Source organism: Anolis sagrei, chromosome 1, assembly GCF_037176765.1.
Source record: "Anolis sagrei isolate rAnoSag1 chromosome 1, rAnoSag1.mat, whole genome shotgun sequence".
In the NCBI taxonomy this organism is placed as follows: Eukaryota; Metazoa; Chordata; class Lepidosauria; order Squamata; family Dactyloidae; genus Anolis; species Anolis sagrei.
The window spans coordinates 322,437,546-322,460,655 of NC_090021.1; the positions used below are offsets into that span (position 1 = coordinate 322,437,546).

Below are 23,110 nucleotides of genomic sequence, written 5' to 3' on the forward strand. Positions count from 1 at the left end.
TTAGCAGATTTTTTAAATATGGAAATCTGAAAATACCTTGCTTACTTTAATCAGGGAAGACCCAAAGTGCTATGGTGCAATGTGTAGTATGGGAAAGACCCACTTAGATTGTGAATGCATGACATATAGGTAAGTTCTCTGCAAACAAGTCTTAATGTCATAATACATTTATTATAAGGCCCCATCTACACTGCCGTATATATAATACAGTTTGAAACTGTGTTATATGGTGAGCGTAGTTTCACATAATGCGCTGTAACTGTATTTAAGAGTGTAGATGAGGCCCTAGAGTTAATTCTAAATCTTGAGGAAGTTTTGAGGCTCCCTTCTAAGCCTGCTTTCTCTAATGAAGCACTGGCCCATTAATTAGGGTATTCTGAAAATAAGTGAAGTCATGAACCCGGGTTGAAACTAATTTCCCAGAGGGATTTGGCTGTACCAAAAACTAATTAGAATGCTAACAAGTGATCCCTGTTGGTTACAGCAGCAGCAGCAGCAACCACCCCTCCAACAGAAGAGATGGATTGCAGAAAGTACAGAAATAGATTTTAATAAACATGTCACCTGCCCAACTTGTTTTGATGGGAGCCCTCCTTAGGGACATACGGGCATAATTTTGTCAGCATACTTTACTAAATTAAGATTTGTTGTCATGCTGGAGTATTTTGTAATATATTTGCTAGACTTCTATGGTAATGAACTAGAACATAAAAAAGCAATAGATATACACATGTTCTATATCCATAATAAACATGAAAATAACTATGTATGTGTATGGCTAGGGTATCCACTTACACAGACAGGCTCCCATTTCCACAAATAACTATAGCTCCCATTGCTCAGGAGACACCAATGGCCCACTCTCCAATGAAATTGCAGATTATAGAGAGTGTCATAAACATGTATAAGGTCCTGCTAATGTCCTCCACAAACACAATATTGCCCACCACCCAAGTGAAGGTTTTCATACAGGGGCCATTTCATCCTAGATTTTTTTGTTTTTCCTCCACCACAGACATCTCAGTGTTTCTTACTCTCTCCATTAGTGTGGAATTAGCATGACCCCTCCCACTGCCTCTCCTATAACCTTTTCCTATACTTTTCTGTGGCACACAGCAAACAGAAGAATTGATCAGCAACTTAACATAATAGAGAGGTTTGGGGGAGAATTCACCATGATTTATAGGAGTTGTAGGTACTGGGATGTATAGTTCACCTGCAATCTAAGAGCACTCTGAACTCAACCAACAATGGACCTGGAGTTAACTTGGCACACAGAACTCCCATGACCAACAAAACATACTGGAGGTCTTTGGAGGGATGTATAGGAGTTATTCACTTACATTCAGAGCGCACAATGAACCCAAACAACAATGGATCTGGACCAAACTTGGCATGTATGATCAATATGCTCAAATTTGAATACTGGTGGGTTTGGAATTGGTCTGGGCGTTTTGGAGTTGTAGATACTGCGATTTATAGTTCACCTTCAACAAGTGAGCACTGTGAACTCCACCAAAGATGGAATTGGACCAAACTTGGCACACAGAGCTCCCATGACCAGCAAAAATACTGGAGGTCTTTGGGGGAAAATTCACCTTGATTTGGGGAGTTGTAGTTCACCTACATCCAGAGAGCACTGTGAACCGAAAAACTGATAGATCTGGGCAAAACTTGGCACACATACTTGATATGCTGAAATTTTATTACTGGAAGGCTTTTTTGGGGGGACACGGGGACTGGCCTTCCTTTCTGTGAGTTGTAGTTCACCCACAACCAGAGAAATTGTGACCTTGTGCGAACCTTGGGACAACCAATCCCCATGGAGGAGTTTGAGGCGACTGACTCACCATAATGGGAGTCGTAGTTTACCCTACAGCCAGAGAGCACACTGAACCTCACCAATGATGCATCTAGAGCAAACTTGCCCAACATAACAAACTTTAAGTGCTGACGGAGTTTCCTGAGGTTAACCTGGCATGATGTCAGTTGTACTTAATCCACAAGCTTATGCATTTTATTCAACGAAGAAATTTTCTTTTTAAAAATAACCTGGACAACGCCGGGTACCCAAGCTGGTAATACATAAAACTGGAAAAGGAATCATAAAGAGATAAGAAAGGAAGAGTAAAGTGAAAAGGAAAGTGACTTCCAATAATTTTCACCGCTGCTATAGCTAAATCCTAATTAAACCTCCTCAACTTTTTAACATTAGATAAAATATTAAGCCTTAAAACAAAAATACATTTTCTATAATCTATCAATTTTGTTAATATACGTATAAAAGACGATTGACCAAACTAAATTATTATCCTACAGAAAGTTAATATGTTTAGCTCCAACATCTGTTCATTAGTAATAATTCATAATAATTACTTCTATTTAAACCGAAAGCAATCCTTCATTTTTCTAAACTCTTATAATCCTGAGGTTTGAGGTTTAAACCTTAAAATTAATGGTTCAGTGCACCCATTATCTATTATGTTAATACCATTACATTAATGCTTTTTAAAAGTAAAATCAATTGTTGCCCTCGTATAGCCATAATGTAACCTCTATATTAAAAATTCATATGCTTTGTTACGTCAAAAACATCTTTTTCTTTTTTTATTCTAACATTAGATTAACAGTGAATTTAATAATAATCCCCAAAGCTCAAACAGAGCAACCAATCCAACTTTAAAACGATTTAGTTAAACACTCTAGGTCCTTTTTAATTCACATTGTGCATTAGCCTTAACACGTATTCCCCCCTGCCCCAAAATGCATTTGCTGAAATACAAATTGAGGAAGGTGCCTCATATTTAACAGTGCATATTTTTTAATATACGGTACTTTTCTACTCCATTTCCCCCTTTTGATATCTACTTCTTCCCTGGTAAATTTCCTGCATATACCCCACCCCCAAATCTCATGCCTAATTTCTTTCATCACAGCTTCAACAGTCTCAGAAGTAATTTTCAAACCCAGTGTTCCCATCTGGTTGCTAAGCTTTCTATCTGATGTTGAAACTGTATAGTCCTACGGTATAATCCTAGAATCATAGAATCCTAGAGTTGGAAGAGATCTAGTGTGCCATCCAGTCCAACTCCCTGCCAAGAAGCAGGAAAATCTCACTCAAAGTACCCCTAACAGATGGCCATCCAGCCTCTGCTTGAAAGCCTCCAAAGAAGGAGCCTCCACCACACACCGGGGCAGAGAGTTCCACTGCTGAACAACTCCTACAGTTAGGAAGTTCTTCCTAATATTCAGGTGGAATCTCCTTTCCTGTAATTTGAAGCCATTGTTCCGCGTCCTAGTCTCCAGGGCAGCAGAAAACAAGCCCGCTCTCTCTTCCTTGTGACATCCTTTTATGTATTTATACATGGCCCTCATCATGCCTCCTCTCAGCCTTCTCTTCTGCAGGCTAAATATGTCCAACTCTTTAAGCCACTCCTCACAGGGTTTGTTCTCCAGACCCTTGATTATTTTAGTTGTCCTCCTCTGGACACCTTCCAGCTTGTCAACATCTCCCTTCCATTGTGGTACCCAGAATTGGACACAGTGTGATTCCAGATGTGGTCTGACCAAGGCAGAATAGAGAGGTAGCATGACTTCCTTGGATCTAGATACTATACTCCTATTTATGCAGGCCAAAATCCCATTGGCTTTTAAAGCTGCCGCATGACATTGTTGTCTCACGTTGAACTTGTTCTCCATGAGGACTCCAAAATCTTTTTCACACATACTGCTGTCGAGCCAGACATCCCCCTGGCTTGACAACATGTAATCTTCATTTTCCTTCTTTTCCTCTGATGATATTCTATTCCAGTATATTCAAATCTTGTGGTTGTTGATTTATCTCTCCTCCTCCATTATCATCTTCATACTTCTCATTTTATTCAAAACAATGCCCAATCCAGTGCCTCTTATTAACAAATAGTTTATCGTGATGTCTCCATCTTGTACTCCGAAATTAATAAATCCAAACTCATTAAATCCACTGTAAAAGAGCTAATGAATCTTTCAGATATTGTTGTTGTTAACCCTTTGGTTCATTGCAAACATTTTTTCCTTCCGTCCTTGCTTAATTACTTTGCCACTTCCAATTCTAGTTGGACTTTATCAAAAAGAAGGTAACTTACTGAGGCGGAAGTATCACCACTGGGTCCAAGATTCCGTTATTTCCAAGGGTTAGTAAGCAAAATATATGAAATTGAGGTTTTATAAAGAAAGAAATGATTTGGGGTCCAGTGTCCATTGGTGATCTGCTTTCTAGATCTCCAGGTACATGGCAAAGGGAGGTTGTGATGAAATCTTGGCTCTCCCGAACAATTTTACCAGCTACTCTTTTCAGTTTTCACCACAGTTTCTATGTTAAGGAGCTGTTTTGGCTTATCCTCCCTTAATCCAGGAAGATACATTTCTAACTGGTGGTGATTAATGCCTCCTTCCAAGAAGGCAAGATTCCGGTGGGCCTAAAGGAGGCCGTTATCAAACCACTGTTGAAAAGACCATCACTGGACCCCATTCAGTTGACCAACTTTTGACCCGTTTCCGATCCCCCTGTTTGGGCAAAGTCTTGGAACATGTTGTCGCCTCGCATTTCCAAGTGTTCTTGGAAGAAACCGATTATCTGGATCCATCTTGGAAGAAACTGATTATCTGGATCCATCACAGCCTTGGTCTCCTTTACACAGAGACCTTGAGAGGGGGAGTGTGTCCCTGTTGATTCTCTTGGACCTCTCTACGGCCTTTGATACCATAGATCACACTATCCTTCTGAGGCGCCTCACAGAAATGGGGCTTGGAGACACCTGCAGGATTCAATACTGACCCCCATTTTGTTTAACATTTACATGAAACAGCTGGGGGAGATCATCTGGAGTTTTGGAGTTTGATGCCATCTGCATGCAGATGACGTCCAACTCTATCACTCCTTTCCACCTACTGCTAAGGAGGCTGACCATATCTTGAACCGGTGCTTGGTAGCTGTGATTGTTTGGATGAGGGCGGACAAATTGAAATTGAATCTAGACAAGACAGAGGTACTCCTAGTCAGTCAGAAGACTGAACAGGGTATAGGGTTACAGCCTGTGCTGGATGGGGTTACACTCCTCCTGAAGTCTAGGTTTGCAGTTTGGGAATTCTCCTGGATTCATCACTGAAACTGGCATCCCAGGTCTCGGCAGTAGCCAGAGGAGCCTTCACACAATTAAAACTTGTGCACCAATTGCACCCGTAACTGGGGAAGTCAGACTTTGCCATGGTGGTCCGTGCTCTCGTCACATCTCAAACAGACTACTACAATGCGTTCTATGTGGGGTTGCCTCTGAAGTCGTTTTGGAAGCTTCAAATAGTCCAACGGGTGGTGGCCAGGTTGCTTACCGGAACAATGTACAGGGAGCACACAACCCTCTCCCCCTGTTATGCCAGTTTGCTACCAAGCATAATTCAAAATGCTGGCTTTGGCCTATAAAGCCCTAAATGATTCTGACCCAATTTACCTGTCCAAATGTATCTCCCCCTATGAATTGGTTAGAGCATTAAGATTGGCCGGGGAGGCCCTGCTTGATCCCACACCCTTCACAAATGTGATTGGTGGTGATAAGAGACAGGGCCTTCTCAGTGGTGGCCCCTCAACTGTAGAACACCCTCCGTAGTGACATTAGAATGGCCCTCTCCCTCCTCACATTCAGTAAAAAGTTGAAGACCTGGCTGTGGCACCAAGCATTTGGGGAATAGTACAATATGGAATGCAGCACTAACTATGACTGTGGTTCTAGACACTACCTTTTTAAATCTTTTAATTTTATCTTTTAATCTTTTAATTGTATTTATATTCTTTTATCTGTTTTACTACTCTAGATGTACTTTGTTATTTATATTTGTAATGCATCATTGAATCTCGCAATACCTGTAAGCCGCTCTGAGTCCCCTTCGGGGTGAGAAGAGCGACATAGAAATATAGTAAATAAATAAACCAATATTTCCAGATGGTAGAATAGCATGTGCACAATTTCAACAGAAAGGAGGAAACCATGAAAATAAACAAAATCTGGCTACCAGTATTAAAAATCTCTAAAATCAGGACAATAAATAAAAAGGAACACTTAAAATACAGGTGAATTCCTGACAGGAAACAATAAGGCCAGCTAATAACCTCCCAACAAAGGATCCCCCAGGCGGGAAGCATTCAGGCTTTGAAGCTGCAAGGCCATTCAGTGCTAATCAAGCTGGCCAATTGCAACATTCACACCTACCTCAAACAGACAAGAGTTCTTTCTCCCACCCTGGACATTCCATTCCATAGATATATAAACTTCACTTATCTAGTTTCCAACAGACCTCACAACCTCTGAGGATGCCTGCCATAGATATGGATGAAACATCACGAAAGAATGCTTCTGGAACATGGCCATACAGCCCAGACAACTTACAGCCACCCAGTGATTCTGGCCATGAAAGCCTTCAACAACACAAAGCCATAATTCATTGCTTATTTTGACTGAACATGAGCATTGTGGTGGTACATGTAGTTTTTCCATTTCTCCTTCAGCTCTCCTTCCTTACGATGGTGCTGGCTTTCAAACTGTGCTTTTTTGGGGAGCACCAAAGTAGAAAATTTGTTTTATATGTCCAAGTAAATTATCCCTTCCTGGTTGTTTTTCTCCTTCTTATGCAGTATGATATGTACTCAGAATAAGCCATGAATGTGCTCATTTTTAACCACACAGAAAACAAGCTAAAGGTTTGCAATGAGCTTTTTGTATGGAGGAATCTTTTATATGGAGGAGCCTTTTATATGGCAGAGCATTGTTCTCTGCAACATGAAGCCATATTGTAGTGAGATATAACTCAGCCATAGATTTGTTGCTTCAGTGGGAGATCGGCTTTTCTTGTGTGATCGTTGAGAACAGCTTGAAACCAGCCTATGCAGACTTCAAGTGCACGTTGTCAGCATTTTCCCTTGCATCTAACTGCTATTTACTGTATATATACATTGAGAAGTCAAACACTTGTATAAGACAAAACACACACACACACACACAGAAAACCTGGGGTAACTTATACTTGGGGCACTGTTGGTAGAGGGACCAGCATGAAGCCAGTGAGAAGAGGCAGAAGCAAGAAACTCCCACCCCATTACCAGAGAACGAAAGCCAGGCCTTCCTCTTTCCTCATCTTCTTTTTCAGACCAAGCAGACTTCAGCAGCACTGTTTAGCAGCAGTCATGTTAAGTAGGGATTAAGTGCATGCAGTTCTCTGCAAAGATTGCTGTGATGGTTTTGAATTAAAACCTGCCACCACAGTGTCTCTACAGATAACCTTATCGCCTAATACCCTACTTAACATGGTCACTACTGCTTCTCTCTAACTCAGTGGTTCCCAACATTTTTTTGACCAGGGACCACTTTGACCAGGGACTACGTGATCAAGGACCACTTTGACCAAGGACCACTTGACCAGGGACCACTCTCTAACCTTAGTACCAAAAGGGGTATGACACAGTTTTTGGTCAACTTAGATTTGGTTTGGTTATTTGGGGTGCTGATTCAGAAAATTGCATTGGATAGACCCCCATCAGTCCATACTTCAGGAAATAAAGCTCGACTGCTCATTGGAGGGAAGGATAGTAGAGGCAAAGATGAAGTACTTTGGCCACATCATGAGAAGAAAGGAAAGCTTAGAGAAGACAATCATGCTGGGGAAAATGGAAGGAAAAAGGACGAGATGCCGATCAAGGCCAAGATGGATGGATGGCATCCTTGAAGTGACTGGATTGACCTTGAAGGAGCTGGGGGTGGTGACAGCCAACAGGGAGCTCTGGCATGGGCTGGTCCATGAGGTCACGAAGAGTTGGAAACGACTGAACGAATGAACAACAACACAAAATAAATAAACAAACAGGAAGGAGGCCCATGGACCAGATTTTCGTCCTCGTGGTCCACTGGTAGTCCGCAGCCCACAGGTTCTGCTCTTAACAGAAGTCAAATTGGCCACCAGAATCTCTCTACAGAAAACCTTATGAATTGAACCCCTTTATTAAAATGGCTGATATTGCTTCACTTTGTCTCAAGTGCCTCAAATCCTCCCCCACGTTGCTGCCAAATTCCGGTTGTGCCCAAAGGAACAGATCCCCTCCTTCTCTGTAGCTCTTCCTAAGTATGGTCTTTATATGAATTTTTAAAAGGAGAGGAAGATACTTAGTTCATGTCCCTAACTTTTACCTTTGTCTTAATATAATAGCAAAACCCCTAATTTTGGACCTAAAACCTGCCTCAGTTTATACATGAGATTGATTTATACATTAACATATATGATCGTTTTTGGCAGTAAAAATGCTTAGCTGAAGCCTCCTATAGGGAATCGCTGTTCTTAATTTGGAATGTATTAAAATAAAAATAATTAGGGATATGTAGGGTGCCCTGATGGTACAGTGCGTTAAACCACTGAGCTGCTGAACTTGCTGACCAAAAGGTCGGCAGTTCAAATCCGGAGAGCACCACCCCCCAGAGGTCGGACATGACTAGATTTACTGTCAGGGGAAACCTTGACCTTTTCTAGGATGCCCAAATGAAGTAATGGTCGTTTTCCAGATGTGGCCTTGGTGGCTGCTTTTTAAGAGTCTGCCTGGTCTTTTATCATACATTGATATCAGATTGCTTTTCAGAACCTGGAAACACTTTTATAGAATGTTAAAACTGAACACTTCCCTGGCTTTTCACCAAGAATGATCTTAATTTATCAGAGCGAGATTGTCACAGCTGATTTTGATATTAAATCAATGTTAACATTTATAAAGCACATCTAGTAGTATATAAACTATAATAGAGTTTCAGCAGCACTCAGAACAACTACAACCAATGTTCCTATCATTCAGAAAGGTGAACTGTAAGGAGATGGAAGATCTAATTTGATCTAATGACCAGCCTCATTATTGAAAAATAACATACTGTGTGCGACATTGGCAGTATACATGACATGCTGTATATTATAAGACTTGGAAAAAAGTGCTATCAATTTGAGTATGCTGATGATACCCGGTTTTCATGAAAATGAGCTGGACTTTTGGAAGTTTTGAATAATTCTTCAGACTGGATCAGGCTAGTAGAGTGAAGCTTAGTTTATATGAAACAAAAATACTCTGAATTGATTATTTGTTTGGACTGTTGTGTGTTGTTCATCTTATCCTGGAAGTGGTTGCACTGATGGAAATAGCAACCTTCCAAGTCTATTCATTGTATTGTTGAAGGCTTTAATGGCTGGAATCACTGGGTTGTTGTAGGTTTTTCAGGCTATACGGCCATGTTCTAGAAGCATCCTCTCCTGACGTTTCACCTGCATCTATGGCAAGCATCCACAGAGGTTGTGAGGTCTTACTATTAGTTTGTTAATGTATATATCTGCTAACCTGTACTGTATGTATGTAAGTATTGATTTGCCAGTTTTACTGAGCTCTTTGGTGTGGGAGGGGCTACAGACCTGTGATTGTCCTAAGCATGTTCAGGCTCAAGACTCCATTTTGTTATCAGTATGTTTTTGGACTTCAATGTTAGCAGTTCTCTTTAGAGTGGAGTTGGATGCAGTATGCTTTTGGACTTCAATGAAAGTAGATGTAATTTGGACTTATGCACGAACACTTTACTATATGTTTGCTTTGAGAAGCAGTGAGTACAGTTAAACAGTTTGGACTTTCATAAGATGTATACTTAAATACTTTGGACTATGGACTATTAATTAAGCATGATGTCCTGTGTTCTCAACACAGAGAAACTACATCTTATCTATAACTAAACTTTGATAAGAAATGTGCCTGTATAGCGAATTAATACCAGATGTTTGTGAGTAAACAAGATATGTTACTTTTTAATGAAGACTTTGGTTTTTGTCTCTGAGTGCATATTTTAAACTAAGAGGTTTCAAGGGAGAGTATATGTTTTGGGCAACTTCAATTTCAACTTCAATTTCAAAGGAACATTTAAAAAAATCTTCTAGTTAAATATATGGTGTTTTTGTGTGTGCGTGCAGTGGCATATCTTTGTCCCTAGCAGTTCAAAGACCTGGTTAATCAATTTAACAGCTGAGTTACCTGTGTCCCATTACGTGAATGCTTGTGAACATCACTTTTTCAAAAGGTTGATTTCTAACAAGTTCATGCTTTTCCTTGACTAGTGGTTTTCAGAAGTTGGTCTCCAGATGTTCATGGAAATTCACATTTGCCAAAAGGATATGACACCATTTTTCCTTTTCAAAAAGGTTATGAATGCATTTTTTTCCTCAAAGAAGCTTTGTCTGTATAAAACAAAACTACTCTGGATTGATTGTTTGGACTGCTGTGTGTTGTTCACCTTATCCTGGAAAGGGTTACACACTATTCTTTCAAGATATTTTGCTATCAGATCAGCCTTTATCTGTAGAAGTCCAAATGCATCTTTTGCATGAAGTGCCTTTCAGCAGCTGGATGGAGATAGCCTAGCCACAGTTATTTGCACTTTGTGAGTATATTCTTTGGACCACTGCTTCTTAAATAGTGGGCCCTGACCTCAAATGGGGCCCCATTAGCTCAATGCTGGGGTCATGAAAAATTTGGGACCAGTAAAAGGTTTCTGAATGTCACCTAGTTGCTGTTTTAGACACTTACACAAGTCTGTTGTGCAGTGTTTACAGTGGATTCTAAAGAAGATGCTTCAGTTGTACGTAATAAAAACAAAAACCAGCCAGTTTAGCAAACGTTGCAAATGCTGATATATTACCAGTAAATATTTGCTTTTTATATCTATGTTATATACCTATATAACTAGAGTCACATAATATTTCTTGGAGAGAAAGAGTTGTGAATGGAAACATTTAAGAAGCCCTACTTTAGATCACTTCACATACTTATTCATGAGCTGCCTTTGCGAACTTCCCAGAAACCACAAATAGCACAAAATACAGCAACATGCAGTAATTGGGACCACTGTAGGTCAACATTGACTCCTGTTGCACTTCTGAAAACGGTTTTGACCTATACAACCACAAACAACATGGGAGTTCCTTTTTCTACACACTTTTGCTTGCATTCCTTTAAGTACCAGTTGGCAAAACTTAAAAAAAACCCGCACAGGATTTTTACAGTTTTCAGTCTTAACTCTGCTGGTGTTTTATTGTGCACTGCTGTGACTTGCTTTTATTTATTTTGTAGTTTGTTCTCAGCACTTTGGCTGAACAGTAGCTAATTAATAGTTGCAAAAAATACCTACTGTACATTTGAGAGAGTGATAAATATAAGGAAAATGTGACTCTCCTTACTTTTCTTTGGCCAAGTAAAATAGCAGAGGACAACTATAAGTTGTTTTTATGGCCAGGGTAACAATGGCTTGTGCAGTGAATCTGGGCTGTGCAAATGGATGGAATTTACAGCAAAAATAAGGCTTTGAATTCAGTTTCATGTGTACTGTTATCCAATTCAAAAGTGGATGCATCTCCCTCAAGTGGTTTTCATGTGCCCAAAAATGATCTTTTATGAAGTAAGCCTTCAGCCTCAAAGCCCCTTCGGTTTAGTATGAAAAAATATATGGCATAATACTGGATTTTGTTAACATCAGATACTATTGTGCCTCTTTCTCAAAGCCACTTATAAGTATCTAGGGATGCTGAGCTTCAGCAAGCAGACTATAGGCCTTTGAATACTTTTTTAAATAAAATAAACCTGTTCCCAAAAATCAAGTGGAAAGATTAGCCTGCTGAAGTATGTCAGGATTTTGAAACTGCAGGGTTTAATTATTTTTTTTACTCTCAGAAACCTACCAGAGCACAAATTTAATAACACATTTTTGTCCTAAGTGAACACTTTTCAACCTTTTAATAGAGGCTTTTTTCTCTTATAGGAGTTTTGAATTCATTTTGTGTTCACAAGACACCAAATATTATAGAGTAGCATGGAATGTGGTGAGAAAGGGGAACCACAACCACCATTGCTGCTTTCATCTTAGATTAGACCTCAGATGTCAACTTAATGTTCTCCTCTTCCTTTCTCTATGATCTCTTTTCCATTCTGAATTGTCTGCCAGATTAAGACACGATGAGGTCCTGAAATGTGTCAGGTTTACAAAGCACCATACAATTGCTAGATGGGCATTATTTTAACAGTTATGCAAACCAGGACACATGTCACCAAGCTATATCAGGGAGCTATCAATATGCCATTTTTTTTGGCTTGAATCTATTGGAAATGGAATGATTGTGTCCTTGCATCTCCTCCCTGCTCAGTTAATTGAGCGCAACCCATTTTTTTGCATGTTAAACTCAGTTTGCGGTAATCAAGGTAAGCTGAGGACAAAGAGGGAAAGCAGGAGGAGAAAAAAAGAAAATGGGACTAAATGGGACAACAGCTGGACTAAATGGGACAACAGAGGATTAGTTGGGAGTCTCTCTGCTCAATCAGAATAGCGGGAGAGTATGCCGTTGCCCTTCATCCTTAATGGGATGAATGGATACATACAACCAATTATATCACAATACAAATGTATCACTACATGAACACATTCTCCCACTCTTTCTATTTCTTCTCCTCTACTAGGTTCTCACCTCATGCATGGTACAGTATGTCTGTTTCTCTGCTACCAGAGAGCTGGGAATGAACTTCCTTGGCTGGTGTCTGGCTGGTTTATGAACATCTAACAGAGGCTACATGAGAAATCCTGCTTTCTGAATCCACCAGACTATCTGATCCTCCTGTGATGAAGGATGATCCTCTATCCATTTGGCTACCCTTCACTTTGGCTCTACTGCTACAGTGACTGAGTCAATACTATTCTGACAGGCTTTGGTGTCCATCTGGTGCCTCCATGAATCTTGGCCATTATCTTCTCCAGGACCTAAAGAGATTTTTTTGGTCCAAAACTCTGGATAGATGGGGTTCAGTATAGACAGTACTGAACAAAAAGGATCAATCATTAACGTGATTAGCCTTCCCCTGGATATAAGGGAATAATAATAATAATAATAATAATAATAATAAACAATCAAGAAGTATGGTAAGCTCTGAGTGCATGGAAATTTCACACAAGAAAACAAAAATTCACCTTGCTGTTTTTTATTTTTTTGATTTCAGTTTTGTCTATAAAATGTGTAATACAATAATAATTATAATAATAATACATTTTATTTATATTCCACCCTTCTCTCCTTGGGGACTCAGAATGGATTACAGCATTTACATACAGAGGCAGACATTGAATGCCTTTACAATCATATACAGTGAGGTACACAAACACAAACAAAGGCAGAGACTTCTCCTTTCATTTCCAGCTTTCTGGAGGTGGTTCTCATATCTAGCTTTGGGGATGTGCTTTCTCAATTTTCAAGCTGAGGAGCCTGTGTTGTCACCTCCTGGTTTTGTGGCCAGCAAGATTGCGTGCCTCTTTGCCTTTTCCCGCCGAAGCGGTACCTATTTATCTACTTATATTTGCATGTTTTTGAACTGGTAGGTTGGCAGGAACTGGAGCAGACAGATGGGGGCTCACTCTGTCTCGTAAATTCGAACAGATACGCAGTTCAGCCAACCTTCAGGTCAGCAGTTGAGCAGCACAAGGGTTTAACTCATTGCGCTGCTTTGGCTCCGCAGTAGAATCTCAATTAACTGGGACTCAAGCAACTGGCCAAAAAAAAAAAAAAAGAAAGAACATGTTTTTTAAAAAGTTGTTTTTATATTACAGTAAAAAATATTACATTTAGTTAAGTTTTTTTATTTGTTTTAATTTGCTTTTAATTAAGGTATTTCAATAGTAATATCAAGGCAGTACAGAGTTTATGGTATGATATACCGGTGACACAGTGGATTAAAGCACTGAGCTGCTGAGCTTGTTGATCGAAAGGTTGCAGGTTCGATTCCGGGGAGCGGCGTGAGCTTCCGCTGTCAGCCCTAGCTTCTGCCAACCTAGCAGTTCGAAAACATGCAAATGTGAGTAGATCAATAGGTACTGCTCCGGCGGGAAGGTAACGGCGCTCCATGCAGTCATGCCGGCCACATGACTGGAGGTGTCTACGGACAATACTGGCTCTTCGGCTTAGAAATGGAGATGAGCACCACACCTCAGAGTCAGACATGACTGGACTTAATGTCAGGGGACTACCTTTACCTTTACCTATAGTATGGTAAAGTTAGGCCTATTTTAAAGTTACTCTTAAGCAACCAGGAATTCCATTTATCCAGCATCCAGAAATCTCCATGGTTAATTGAGAGACAACTTGTTTGGATATAAATATGGAAGGAAGGGGAAAAAAAGATCCATGTAACAACCCTCTGGGTATAAACATGATATGCATGCTATATTTATATCCATGTGTAGATACATTTCACAGCACTTTCAAACAAACATTGGGTTTCTGAGGACCCTAATCATATATTTCATTTTATTTTTGGGAACTTAATGTGTGACCGAAATATCTATGCACGCTTCCTCCGGGACTCCCGTTTACTAGCGCCTTGCTTTTTCTCCCTTTGCTTTTATGTCCCCCGTCTGCCGCTAATTAGCTTCCGTCCCTCTGCTTGCTTGTCTCGCATCCTTTGCACTTTTGTGTTTTTCTCCCTTCTGATCTTTCCAACTGTCAACATCCACTCTTTCCCAAAGATTCTCGTTGCCAAGCAACCACTTCCAATAAAAACCCACGTATTCTTTGTTCAACTTTAAATCATTCAAAAATTTTGCTGCAGATTGCTGATATGGACTCTTCTTCTCCCTCCCAACCGCTTGCCACCCCTAACCAATATTTCCATCCTAAAGGAAAGGACTGAGAGCCATGGAGGTCTCTTTGATATGTAAAGTATTATTTATTTTGACAGTTGCTCTGCCAGACTGTGGTTTACATTGACTCCCATGATAATGCTGCTTCACTTTTGAATTGAGTTATCCAAGTACTATTATTTCCTTGCAGAATTAATGCAGATCAATTTGCTATTACCACACACATTTTGGAGGGGAAAACCCCCAAGAGCCTTAATTGGTTTGTGCACTACGCAGAATTTCCAGGACTTCTTCATTTTAATTGTATTCTGTTTTATAGCTGTTTAATCAAGTGGGTAGTGGAGAGGAAAAATAGGGGGGGGGGGTGTTTCCAATTCCAAGACTTTTTTTTTCAGAGCAGGAGTTACAATGTTCTCTCCCAAAGCATTCTCTTTACTCTGGCAAATGAGTGATAAGGAGTCTTTCAAAGTTTGCAGTTATTTTCTTGTTTGTAATAAATTAGCACAGTAGAAGTCAGAGGAAACAATTTATTTGAAGAGTTTATTTCTGCATTCTAGAAGTTTAAAGTACAGTCAGGAATCTCTAGGTCCTCCAGTAGAACTCTAGGGTTAGTCTTTGCTGGACATTGATCATAGAATCACACCAGAAGATCTAGATGTGTTATTTATTTATTTACAGCATTTATATTCTGCCCTTTTCACCCTGAATGGAACTCAGGGTGGATCGCAGAACACATACACAGCAAACATTCAATGCCCTTAAAGAGACAGGACAGACAACAGATAAAGGTATATGTCAGCATTTCCCCCAAGATCACTCTGACCAAAAGGTCATGAGTTCGAAGCCGGTCCGGGTTGGAGTGGGTTTCCAACCAATTGTGTAGCCTGTTGTCGACCTTTGCAACCCGAAAAACAGTTGCATCTGTCAAGTAGGAAAATTAGGTACCACCTTAAAGTGTGGGGAGGCTAAATTAACTGATTTATGAGGCCATAAAGAAGACGCCAGCAAAAACATTCCAGCGGGGAAGCATGCGGGGAATGCGGAAGTGCTTCATCAGCGTCGCAGATGGACGATGAAAGCGACAGCTCCCCTGGCGGCCAGAAAAAGTTAAATAGTCTCTGTGTATGTCTGTATATATTTGTATGTCAAAAATTGGCATTGAATGTTTGCCACATATGTGTACACTGTAATCCGCCCTGAGTCCCCTGCGGGGTGAGAAGGGCGGAATATAAAAGCTGTAAATAATAATAATAACTTCGGCATCCTGGAGGTTGTTCTCGATTTCGCCCACAGGAGGGGGCTGTTGCTCCATCCTCTATGACCAAGAGCCTTGATCACAGACTTCCTCCTTCCTTTGATTGCCAGCATTTTCTGGTATTCCCTTTTTATAGTGCCGTAAAATACCTCCCCACTTAAGCGGTGTCTAATTTCTCTACTCACTGCTCACAGCTGTTTTTGGACTGCTTAAGTGAACAGTCAGCTGGGCTGAAGGTCGGATGCTCACCCTGACCTGGGCTTCAAACTGCCAACCTTTTGATAGGTGTGATCTATTCCTCCTGGTGAGTAACCAGCTGTGCTAAAGCTAGAGACATGTTCCCTCCAGGCATCTAGGTCCTCCAGCATGACTTTCAATGGTTGACTATAAAGTCACACCTGAGAACTCTTATTTCCAAGATAATTTGCATTTCTAATGAAAAGCATAACCATGCTTTTCAGTTGGCTAAAGAAGAGCAGTTGTTAAAGATGAATCCATTTTATTTGTTCATCCTATGCAGATAGAATTTAGGGGTCCAGAATTAAATCCAGATTTTCTCTAAGTAAGCACACCCACAATGTCAATCATGCCCTTCTTAAGGAGCATTATATTATATTAGACCTTAGTCTTATAGCCCTTCCTCTTAACGACGGATTATTAATTGTGCTGGCGAACAGTAAATCCCTCCAGTCCTAGGCAGCGCTGAAAGATGGCATGGCAGAGATTGGACTGGACATTTTCTCCCTTCTTCTCTGTTTTGAATTGTCTCCCTCCCTTCCTCTGTCTCTGTGAGCAACTGCTATTCTGCTTTAAAATGTACTTGTTCTGGTTGAAAAATCAGTATGTCTGAGGGAGCACTGGAACAATGGTTGCCTTATGGTATTTTTGAATTGCAGATAATAAAAGTCTACAAAGCTGCAGTACAGCAAACCTTGGATATCATGTTCCTCCCAGGAGGACAAGAATTTCTTACCAGCACTGATGCAGTAAGCCAAGATTCAGCGGACCGCACCATCATTGCATGGGACTTCCATACAGCTGCGAAGGTCTCCAATCAAATCTTTCATGTGAGATGGTTTATGTTATATTTCTTTTTTTAGTAGCACATTAAAAATATTCATTCATAGCAGTTTTTTTCCTTGCAGTTTTTATTACTGCAGCTGACTGGGCTAGAGGATTATATGGTTCTCCTAATCCTTCCATTGGGTTCTACTCCTATTCAGATCAATGTAGTCTTTGTAGGAACAGCAGCACAGTCTTGCATCATGATTGATTGAATGTATACTTGGATGGGGATGGCGAGGGTATAATTTTCAGTCTCTCTCTGCCAGGCCATTGTTGCTTTGTCATTGAACCTAGACTTGAAGGTGGATGTCTCCAAATCAATATCCTATTCGCTGTTGTAACTACACCACCACAAGTGGAGTTGGTAAAGAAGGTAGCACAGTGGCAGATGAAAAATGACAAATGGTGCTGCCTTGAAAGTGTGGAGGATGGCAATAAAACCCATCTCTGTCTGGAGATAAAACTACGGTACTCTGCTAACTCTAACATTTGTTGTTGTATCCCTGCTGCCACTATGTCTTGGTCAAAAAATGACTTCTGATGATTTAAGGAGACTTCCAGGCGCATCTGTCACCAGCAGGTTTCTATCCTGAGAACTAGTCTGGATTGTGATCAAGGCAGTCAGAGGAAATGCAAAATCTGCAGGCTTTCAAAAGATCTACATGTCTTCATCAGACAAAGGTTGTAATAAATAGGCATGCAAGAGGAAACAAGAGTGGCAGCGGCTGGAGTATGCTGCACATACTGTCAAGTATTGTTTTAGCACTTTAAAAATAATAATAAAAGTTGACTTTCTTTTTGAAAATACTATACAATGCCCTTTTTACATAGTTCCACTTGTTTTCCGATTGCTAGACCAGCTTTCTTTTCTAGCAGTCTTTGTTCTCCAGCACATGTTTAAATTCGCATTGGAATTTATGTCTGTGTCCAATTGGGAAGGATATACATCTCCATCCTTGCTATGGAATGTGGACATGTAGGATAGACCAGAGCTTGGCATTGTTGACAATGCTGACTATGGGGAGGGAGCCTAAAAAGTGACCCTTCCAGATTCTGGAATGGATGGTAACTCAGTGGTAGTTGGTATGCTTTGCATGTGACAGTCTCTGCCATCTCTAGTCAAAGCAGGCCTTTTCTCCTCAAAAGTTGTTGTCTACTCAGGTAAACAGTACTGAGCTAAACAGACAAAAATAATTTGACCTGACATAAAGCAAGTTCCTGTGTTCCACCTAGGATACTACTCTCTATTTGCCAAATGTCTTAAGGCTGGCTCATAATTTGTAAGTGAGATACAAGAACAAGCTTCTGTCTTTTATACTTGGTTTGGTGGCCATTGCATATTCATTGAAATTAATATGCGACCTAGGACTTACTTGTCTGCCTCGAAATGATGAAGATAATTGGCACAGGTAGAACCAGTTTGTACATTCTGTACCATATATGACATTTGCATATGCAGTATACCTGGCATTGCCTGAGTGTCGGGGGGACTGCACCATGGCTGCTTTCTCCTTTCTCTGCCTCGCTTCCATATGTGCTTGCTCCTCTGAAAAGGCCTCTGAGTATTTCTATGGCAATACTCTGGCTCTCTGAGTGGCTCCAACCTAGGGAATAACCCTAGTGATTCTCTAGTCCTCTTTCATGTATTACTTTAAGTCTGAGGTAGCCTTTCTATCTATATGCTGCCCTATTGTAGTTACTGCTGAGTGCTGCACACATATTTCAGTTTTTGGGCTCTGCCTAAAATGGGGCTGATTTTGTAGTTGAAACCATGCAATTATTTTAAGTTGGGAATTGAAGGGTATGTGTGCCAAATTTAGTCCAGATCCATCAAGTCAAGTAGGAGGCATTGTGCTACAAACCAATAAATTAATCAGCCAACTATCATACATACATGTATAAATACTTTTGACTTTCATTCTTATAGATAGAGAAATAGAGATATCTATATAAATAGAAATGTAATGTTAGTTTGTGGGATTGACATAACTCAAAAACCACTGGACGAATTGGCACCAAATTTGGACACAATACACTTATCAGGCCAGTGAGTGACCATCACTCATAAAAACACTGAAAACACAATAGAAGGGACTTAAAAGCCAAAAAACAAAAATACATTACAACGCATGCACAAAACCACACATATATAAACAAACACACATATAAGATAAACAAATAAACATATAAACAAACACATATATACAGTCTGAGTCCCTCTACAGAGGTTGAGAAGATCGGGATATAAAAGTTATATACACACACACACACACACACACACATATATATATATATATATATATATATACACACACACACACACATACACACACACACACACACAAAGCACATATACACTGTCCGGGCCACAGCAACGCGTGGCAGGGGATGGCTAGTATTTACTATATTTATATCCTGCCTTTCTCCACCCCAAGGGGGACTCAAGGCGGCTTACAGATAGGCAACAATTCAGTGTACAATTCAGTTTACAATTACAATAAACATTTAAATTAAATTAAGATCAAAATTGAAATACATTAAAACTTTTTAAAAACATAACAGTAACTTAAAAACCACGCTATCTGCAAACATAATCCAGGTCTTTCCGGTAGTCATTGCACATAATTCCAAACTGTCTATTGCGCTTAGGTCTTCTCTGAAGGCTTGATCCCAGAGCCATGTTTTCACTCTCTCCCTGAAGGTCAGGAGGAAGGGGGCTAATCTAATATCACTGGGGAAGGAATTCCACAGCCAAGGGGCCACCACTGAGAAGGCCCTGTCTCTCAGTCATGCCTGGTGTGTGTATACACACACCACTGAGAAGGCCCTGTCTCTCAATCATGCCTGGTGTGTGTGTACACACACATACACATGAGGAGGGAGAACTAGTTTGACAGCAGTCATTCCCATGCCCTGTTGTGAGAGAAAATGTAAACCTCCTCTTAGATTTCAGTTTGGTGTTTTCAGAGAATAACAGGTCATTCCCTACCTCTTAAAGGCCTAACACTTTCTTGAAGCTTGAGCATTTGGTGATGCTCTTCTATGCTATGTGTGCACACACACACACACATATATAGCTATCCCCTGTCAAGCGTTGCTGTGGCCCAGTCTGTGTATATGTGTTGTGTGTGTGTGTCTGTGTGTGTGTATGGGGTTTTGCACATACGTTGTTATTTATATATATATATATATATATATATATATATATATATATATATTGGCTTTTTAAGTCTCTTCTGCTGTGTTTTTCAGTGTTTTTATGAGTGATGGTCACTCATTGGCTTGATAGGTGTATTGTGTCCAAATTTGGTGTCAATTTGCCCAGTGATTGTTAATCCCACAAATGAACATTGCACACACAAACACAAATATACGCATTTGTGTGCATGTATATGGTTGCATTGCTAAACTTCTGCACAAACTCAGAATAGAGTTCATTCTCTTTTGAAAATGGAAAGAATAAGGTCAGTTTGTAGCCCTTTATCTATGAAAAGAACTATTATGTCCTGGCAGAGAGATGGAGTGGAAGATTTAATAGAACTCTCCCATCGCCAACTTCTATGATTGCCTTTGTCCAGATTTGCAGATGCACAATCCTGCGCATAAATTGTGAGAGAAGGTTAGTCATTTGCACTTCAAAAGCAAAGCGCTTCAGTGAATAAGAAACTGCAGCACGTTCAATTTTGATGTATTCAGCAGCTTAAACACGCTGATTTCCTTGGTAGAAAAAAAGAGAGTGTTATTGAATGGGACAGTTTACTGCTCTCTCCAGAGCAAGCGTGAAATTGAGGGTGATTTTGTGTGAGTGTGTGCAAACAATTACAAAGAATTGCCTTTAGTTTCATAAATTTCCATTTCTAATCTTTCAGATGCACTCGCAACACACCAAAAAGTCGATTTTCACTCTCAGCAGGGATAAACACCACTTACTGAGCCAAAACAGCTCTCATTGTTAGTCTTTCTTTATGCCTGTATATCGGCCTAAAACAGTTGACTTTTGTATTCAAGCCTTTCCTTCTTCTTAAACTAGAACAAATGATCTGATATAGATGAGAACTGCAGAAAATGTAATCTCTGGCAATCAAGTATTTATCTTGTCTGCCCCTGGCTCTGAATCATCCTTAATTTAAAATTGCCGCAAAAGAGTTTTATAGAAAACTGCTTGTTTCCTCCCAGTTCCTTTCTTAGGCCCAATTCATACATTATTAAAGTGTCATGGAAGCAGGTGGGAAAACCTGGCTCTGTGTCATCTGTGATTACGGAGGTAAACACAGGAAACAGAGGCAGTCCAAATTTGGTGGTTCCTTTCCAAAGTAGGAGTCTAGTGAATGCACAGCAAAACAATATTGGGAGAAACAATTGATTTATATGATCAAACCTTTCTATTGTTAAATCCCACTCTGAGTCCCCTTTGGGGTTGAGACAGAGCGGAGTAAAAATACAGTAAATAAATAAATAAATATTGAGAGAGACCTCACAACCTCTGAGGATGCCTACCATAGATGCAGGTGAAATGTCAGGAGAGAATGCTTCTGGAACATGGCCATACAGACCAAAAAATTTACAGCAACCCAAATATTGAAAGATCTTGGAAAAAGCTACTTTCAGAGCAAGCCACTGTGTGTGTGTGTGTGTGTGTGTGTGAGAGAGAAAGTATGTTAATATGTCTGTCCATTTGTACCACAAATTGCTGTTGCTACATGAAATGGCCCTCCGATTTTACTGGTGTCTTTCTGTGATGTCATTGGGAAAGAAAGGTGACATGTGTATGAGAGGAAAGGAGACATTATGAGTTAGGCTTTCCCAGAGTTGGAGAAGGAAGGAAGGAAGGGAAGAAGGAAAGAAAGAAGGAAAAAAAAAGAAGATTTTGGCTTGGAAACTTGGCTGCCAATAAGTTGCTGAGCCAAATTCAAAGTTCAGATCATGACCTATAAAGCCCTAAAAACAGTTCGGGCCCCACCTATCTCCACAATCACATCTCCTTCTATGAACCGGCGTAAACTCTTAAGATCTTCCGGGGAGGCCCTACTTTCGCTCCCACCACCGTCACAAGTACAGTTGGTGGGGACAAGAGAGAGGGCCTTCTCGGTGGTGCCCCCCTCGCCTCTGGAACGCCCTTCCAAGGGAAATATGACAGGCCCCATCCCTCCCCTCCTTTCGTAAGAGCTTGAAGACCTGGTGGTTTCAACAAGCCTTTGAGACTGACCAGTTCTAGTCCAGCCCAAACATTGTTGAATATGGCCTTGCACTCTTACCCATTACCCCGGTCATCCCTCTAATAGGCCCTAGAAATGAGCAGCCACAGACTCGTACCTCCTATTGCCGTTAGCCTGTTATATAGCATTCTACTTAATTCCCGGCCCCTTCATATTTTGAGTTTGCACTAGCCTTGGCCCAGCTTTTTAATTGCTCTAAATAGGCAGGATTATTTTTAATATACATGTGTTATTATGATAATTTTATGCTTATGCTATGTTTCCAAATGACAATAAACATTGACAAAATCACGATCTGTATTATTATTATTATTATTATTATTATTATTATTATTACTTGATGCACAACAAGATTAGTACACAGCAAACAAGATCACTATGCTGGCTTCTGTATTCGATCACACGTCGGACACTTCCCAAGTGTCTAGGGCTGTGTGATGTATTGGCGAATAATGTGTGCAGATCCGAGTAGAGTGGCCTTTTGCATCTCACATGGTAATTTTGTCAGCACCGATTGTGTTTAAGTGCTGGCCAAGTCTTTAGGCACTGCGACCAGTGTACCAATCACCACTGGGACCACCTTTACTGGCTTATGCCAGAGTCTTTGCGTTGTTGTTGTTGTTGTTGTTGTTGTTGTTGTTGTTGTTGTTATTATTATTATTATTATTATTGATTACAATTATTTCCATACCTTTCAGGAGCGTTATACCTGCCCTAGTCTTGCACCTCATCCTAAGGAGCCTATCTTTGTTGCTCAGACCAACGGGAATTACATGGCCTTGTTTTCTAGCGTTCGACCATACAGAATCAACAAAAAGAAGAGATATGAAGGGCACAAGGTATTCTTCCATTTCTCTGCAGAC

General features: G+C 40.3%; 1 protein-coding gene across 2 annotated transcripts in view; it reads left to right on the forward strand.

The window, feature by feature from the left end:
* The window catches only part of WDR25 (WD repeat domain 25), a 115,759-nt gene that overhangs the window by 89,507 nt on the left and 3,142 nt on the right, over positions 1-23,110 (forward strand). For both annotated transcript variants that reach the window (XM_067462992.1, XM_060755354.2), the window contains exons 5-6: positions 16,863-17,033; positions 22,946-23,086. In XM_067462992.1, the coding sequence (XP_067319093.1) occupies positions 16,863-17,033; positions 22,946-23,086 (312 nt within the window). The remainder of the gene's footprint in view (positions 1-16,862; positions 17,034-22,945; positions 23,087-23,110) is intronic.